The following is a 5,731-nucleotide window of genomic DNA, read 5'->3' on the forward strand; positions in this document are numbered from 1 at the left end:
CTAAATATTCTTAAAATTAAAAGTTTGTTGTCATTTGGAAGTGTGAAGGCCTTCTTGCATTATTATACTGTTACATTATGATGATATATTCAGTGGCATAAAATGGTCTTTAAAATTACAATAATATCGCTTATCGCAATTATTTCTGGGGCAATATATCGCACAACAAAAAGTTGTTATTGTGACAGGCCTAGTGCAAATTCTCTTTTCTGTTCTCTTCTCTGAATGTTGCGGATTTGGCTAGTGTCCTCAACTCATCAGTCAGAAAAAAACTGTGGGCTGAATAAGGAACTGTGCTTCCAGGAACTGTTTGAGGGTAATAACTCACCATTTTAATGCCCTTCCTCTAAAAGCTCCTAATTGAACAGCTAATTATGTGATTTAAATAAAAGCACACAGGCATTTAACAGCCCAATTTGCACCAGAAGTACTTCCTGGTTTCAGGACAGTGTGATGTAGCAAAAACAGATAAAGAACTAGGCAAGTTAATATAATCAGATGATCATATGCGTCTCATTGGTTATAAATGGAAATAACTTTCAGGCAAACTATTCAGTTAATAACATGAAAACATGCGTCAGATAAATGTATCCTGCTTCAGGATGTGTGATATGAGTCTCTCGTGTTCACACATGATAAAACTGCAATCCAATAAAACTGACAGCTGCTGCTGCTTCCACAACTGAACTGACCAGAATAACCAAGCAACAAAAGCACTGACAAACAAACATTTGAGCACCTTAAAATGGTTCCTGCGATACTTTATAATACCACTGATATAAACACACTCATTAGAGGAACAGAAAAGCCTCCTACACGCTTTGCTCCTTGATCATGCTGAAAGACGGAAGCTAAATGAAGCATTCACACCAGCGGGACACGGCAGCTGCTAGTACAGCTAACTTAACCAGAGCTCGGATAACCTTGTCAAACACGTGTCTTTACCTCTCTTTAAGCAATTTATACAAAAGTCCAACACGTTGTATTATTACTTCAAAGTTACATATCAACGTTCAACATGGAAATATCATATGTAGTCAAATAAGGATGAAAAATACTCACAGCTTGACAACATTCTCCACCACCGCCGCCATCTTGGCTCTACTGTGCTCACAGCGGGTGTTCTGCGCTTGCGCAAAAGGAAGGACCTCAGAGGAAGGTCGCGGCCCGCGGGTCAGGGGCGTTCAGGAGGCGGGAGCGTGAAGGCCAGGCTTTTCATGGTCAAATATAGATGCTGCACAATGCATTGAACAGAAGAGATTTGTTGTCTTTCTAAAACCGTACGACTTTTGTGGAGCACAAAAAGAGAAAGTTGAAATACTGTACTGGTTGCTATTAAAGCCAAAAAGACGCAAAAAGTATAATAAATGTTTTTTGTTTTTTTTTTACAGTGCCTGTTTCAAACAGTTTCGTGCCCTATAAGGTACATCTTCTGAAGCGGTTTTTTTTTTAGATTTAAGTTTAAATCATTAATCATTGTTCATTCCCCCTTAGATGGTCCTCACTGCAGAACACAAGATCCAGGGGGCAAGGTTGGATCCAGATCCAACTCCTCCCACCTTTACATATACCTAAACCTACCCGTCTCCACCCCCTGATCCCTAAACCCACCCATCTCCACCCCCTAGATGTGGATCCAACCCCGCCCCCTGGATCTTTGTTCTGCAGTGAGGGGCTACTGGGAAATCGAGTCAGTGAGTTAGGTTAAACACAACAGTTCGATTCGTGTCCGAACAAAACATTCATATGGGTTTTGTGAACTAGAACAATTAATTGACAAGATCCAACTCAAAACAATGACTCGTTCATAGCCAAAGGGTGGATATCAGATTTTCAGTAGGCTAAATAACGAATGCAATTTCCGTCTATTTATCACACAAATATGCCTTCAGAAGACTTGTAATATGTGCACGAGTCATATGGACTACTTTTGATGAAACTATATTTGACATTTTACAGACCAAATTCCAAAGAAAAAAAAAACGGCTTCCAGGATTATTGTTAATATTGTTATTGTTTGGGGTTAACATGTGTATACAAGTACTTAAATACTTATGACACTTGAAGAAGGCCTACTAGCCTGCATAAATCGCTACACTGAAACATGATATCCTACTATTAGCCTATTTGTTTAGCCTACTTAACTGTATTGCCAAATATGTTATATTTTTTATATTAAACACTCACTCGTAAACAGGCAAAATTAAGTAAAAACAAACAAACAGTCAAAACAAAACCCGTTAAATTATAAACTCCTACTGTTGTACTGTTCACGAATGGACACGAGGTGGCGCTAGTGGTTAATCTGACAAAACTATGACGTCTCAGCAGCTTTTTTGCTCAATGGTCAGAGTCAAAAAAGGACGTCAGCGATGAGTTCAGTTTAAATATCAGGATAAATTAATTCAATTTAAATCACATTTGTAATTGTGAGGTACAAAACACAAGAAGAGCCAGAAATCACCTATTCTAGGAAATCTCGACCCCTTCTTCCTCATGTAATGGATATTATCGGGTTCTCTGATGCTGGTCTGGGGCCTCAGCAGCTGGCTTCAATTTTTGTTTAGAGTGCTGAAAAGGTCTGCAGAACATATAGAAAAGGCTATCAAAAATACAATATGATTACGCCTAATTTAATGTCATGTTGTGGAAATTGTTCTCAGCTGAACCCAGACACAAGGTTCAAGCACTGCATTCTTTTTTTTCTTTCTTTCTTTCTTCTTTTTGTAAGGGGAAACTATATTCATGCATGTTTCTCTTGTAGGCCATTTTTATATTGACTTTTCCTAAAACGATATAGGCTATCACAAAACAAACTACTTTTTATTCAGCCTCTCCAAACCTCTTCATCCATTCCCTCCTTTCTTTCTCAATTCTATGTCTAACTGACAGGTTGTGAATAGTAGCCACACACAGAGCAGCCTTTGACACGCTCACAAAAGCTGCACTGAAGTAGTAGAGCACATGGTGAATACTTTTCGTTGTGTCCTCCCTTCCTCAAAGCACTTTCAGCATATTCCATGGAAATGTTTGTATATGTGTGCGTGTTTTCAGATACTGCCTGGGTGGTTATTATCTGTTACATTCTGTTAGTATGGGAGTGAGGACGGAGAAAGGAACACATTAGAGCAAGTCTGTGATATAAGGGCCGTATTTCCCTAAGACATAAAGATCACACACACATGAAGATGTACGTACACACACCTTGTACATTGAAAACTATTCAGAATGCAGATCAGCTGGTTATGATGATCTCCTTTTGTCTGAGTTGATTGTAGGAGCCTCACCCTCTTGATCTTTAACAAAATATTTATAAAAGTGCAACAATAAATAATTTGCTGATTGTGAACCATGGTCTCCTTTTTGATACCAAATATATCTGCTCTTCTTCAAATCTTCACTCCCTCTTTTCCTTCATCTTGGCCCTTGTTCACCTTCCCTCAACCCTTTTCCTTCCATACTCCTTTCCTCCCACCTCTCTTTCTCGCTGGTGTTCCCATGGTATTGTGATCGTAAGGTCAGGGGCTTGGGCTGCTTCCGGTCACTTTGACGCTCTCGCCGCCGGCGGTGTGAACGCACAGTAAGACATAAAGATCACACACACATGAAGATGTACGTACACACACCTTGTACATTGAAAAATATTCAGAATGCAGATCAGCTGGTTATGATGATCTCCTTTTGTCTGAGTTGATTGTAGGAGCCTCACCCTCTTGATCTTTAACAAAATATTTATAAAAGTGCAACAATAAATAATTTGCTGATTGTGAACCATGGTCTCCTTTTTGATACCAAATATATCTGCTCTTCTTCAAATCTTCACTCCCTCTTTTCCTTCATCTTGGCCCTTGTTCACCTTCCCTCAACCCTTTTCCTTCCATACTCCTTTCCTCCCACCTCTCTTTCTCGCTGGTGTTCCCATGGTATTGTGATCGTAAGGTCAGGGGCTTGGGCTGCTCTGGGTTAAAGCCAATTGGAAAGATTCCCAGGGCCTGTGCAGAAAATGGAGGAGCTACTGCAAATAAGCAAAGTACACAGACACACTCTCAAACTCTTAATGGGCCTTGAATACGCAAACACACACAACCACAAGCCTGGGGTTCAGCCACAAGGTATAGGTTCAAAATTGCAAATTCAAGACATTACTTGTATTCAAAACAGATAGAAGTACGCTAGAGGCATGCATGCTAAGACTTGAAAAAAGTGTCACAGATAAGAGCAGTAAAACCAGAGTCATTCATGCACTGACCTGCAATTCTGCTCTTTCTTACACCCATAATAATTTCAGCCTTAGCTATAGAGAATTCTTTTGTATTAAAATAGGTCAAGGTAAGTCAGTACAAATCTGTATTGTATCACATAAAATCCACATAAAACATGCAATGTTTGACTACCTTCATGTTTACCTATATAAGCAAATAAAAGAGAGTGAGATTTCACAGCCAGACTGTTGGATCAGAAATCAGCATTTATTCACCATTATTTGTTTCTGTCTCTATGTCTTGTCCTGTAAGTCTATTGTAGTTTGTACAGCAGCAGCAGCAGCAAATATCCAGTACAGAAAACCAACACATGGGCAAAAATGTCTCCTTGTGCAGATCTGAACAAGTGCTATAGAGGCACATGACAGGGTTAACGTGTAGTCAAAGCCATTAATGATTCACTTTTATTGATAAGGCAGCAATGCTATAATATTCCTCACATAGGTCAAGGTAAGTCAGTACAAATCTGTATTGTATCACATAAAATCCACATAAAACATGCAATGTTTGACTACCTTCATGTTTACCTATATAAGCAAATAAAAGAGAGTGAGATTTCACAGCCAGACTGTTGGATCAGAAATCAGCATTTATTCACCATTATTTGTTTCTGTCCCTATGTCTTGTCCTTGTCCTATTGTAGTTTGTACAGCAGCAGCAGCAGCAAATATCCAGTACAGAAAACCAACACATGGGCAAAAATGTCTCCTTGTGCAGATCTGAACAAGTGCTATAGAGGCACATGACAGGGTTAACGTGTAGTCAAAGCCATTAATGATTCACTTTTATTGATAAGGCAGCAATGCTATAATATTCCTCACCGAGATGCAGCTGCTTCCCCTTCAGTCTAAAAACACAATGCATTTTAATGGTAAAAAGTCTTTGTCAGGAATGTAAGGTATTTGTGAAAGATGTCATGTCAATAATATAAGAATATCACATTTTCCATTTAATCCAAAATCCAGTCATAATCCAAGTCTGTATTTTTCAGACTAACTGAAAATAGCATTAATATTAAACATCATGAACAATCACAGTATTTTGCTGTGGTGGAGCAGAAATGTATTTTAGAGATGATTAATAAGTTGTGTGGTTTTTAGCGATGCATCTGCCTATTTATACTTATATACACGTACCCATCTATATTTACCCAATTGCTTGTTGTTTGTCTGACCTTTGAAATGGTATTGTACTTTTATTTATTGTTTTTGTTTGTTTTATTGCTGTAATTGTGCTTCAATGATGCAAAATTATATCCTCAGTAACTCTGATCAGCCTTAATTAAATACAACTGTTTCTCTGAGCTATACATGTTATCCTAAACTAAAAAAAAAAAAAAAAAAAAAGGAAAATGGGAATATTTTTCCAGATCTATTTTCTTAATATCTGCATATTTTTGTTGTAGTATTATTTTAAAGATGTTTTGAAAAGGTCACATTTACTATTTAAATGTTAATCTACTGAAAAAA

The 5,731-nt window shown here is 38.0% G+C and overlaps 1 protein-coding gene across 3 annotated transcripts in view; it reads right to left on the bottom strand.

Annotated features, from left to right (window-relative positions):
- The window catches only part of LOC107734150 (zinc finger protein ubi-d4-like), a 15,380-nt gene extending 14,204 nt beyond the window's left edge, over window positions 1–1,176 (bottom strand). Inside the window, exon 1 of one of the 3 annotated variants that reach the window (XM_016546017.1) lies at window positions 1,063–1,175. In XM_016546017.1, the coding sequence (XP_016401503.1) occupies window positions 1,063–1,094 (32 nt within the window). In that variant the 5' untranslated portion in view covers window positions 1,095–1,175. Of the gene's footprint in view, window positions 1–1,062 lie in introns of all 3 variants that reach the window. The other 2 variants (XM_016546018.1, XM_016546019.1) reach the window with 2 other exon arrangements.
- Window positions 1,177–5,731: the final 4,555 nt, after the last annotated feature.

This window comes from Sinocyclocheilus rhinocerous, unplaced genomic scaffold (genome assembly GCF_001515625.1).
Source record: "Sinocyclocheilus rhinocerous isolate Xijiao unplaced genomic scaffold, SAMN03320098_v1.1 scaffold1121, whole genome shotgun sequence".
Classification (NCBI taxonomy): Eukaryota; Metazoa; Chordata; class Actinopteri; order Cypriniformes; family Cyprinidae; genus Sinocyclocheilus; species Sinocyclocheilus rhinocerous.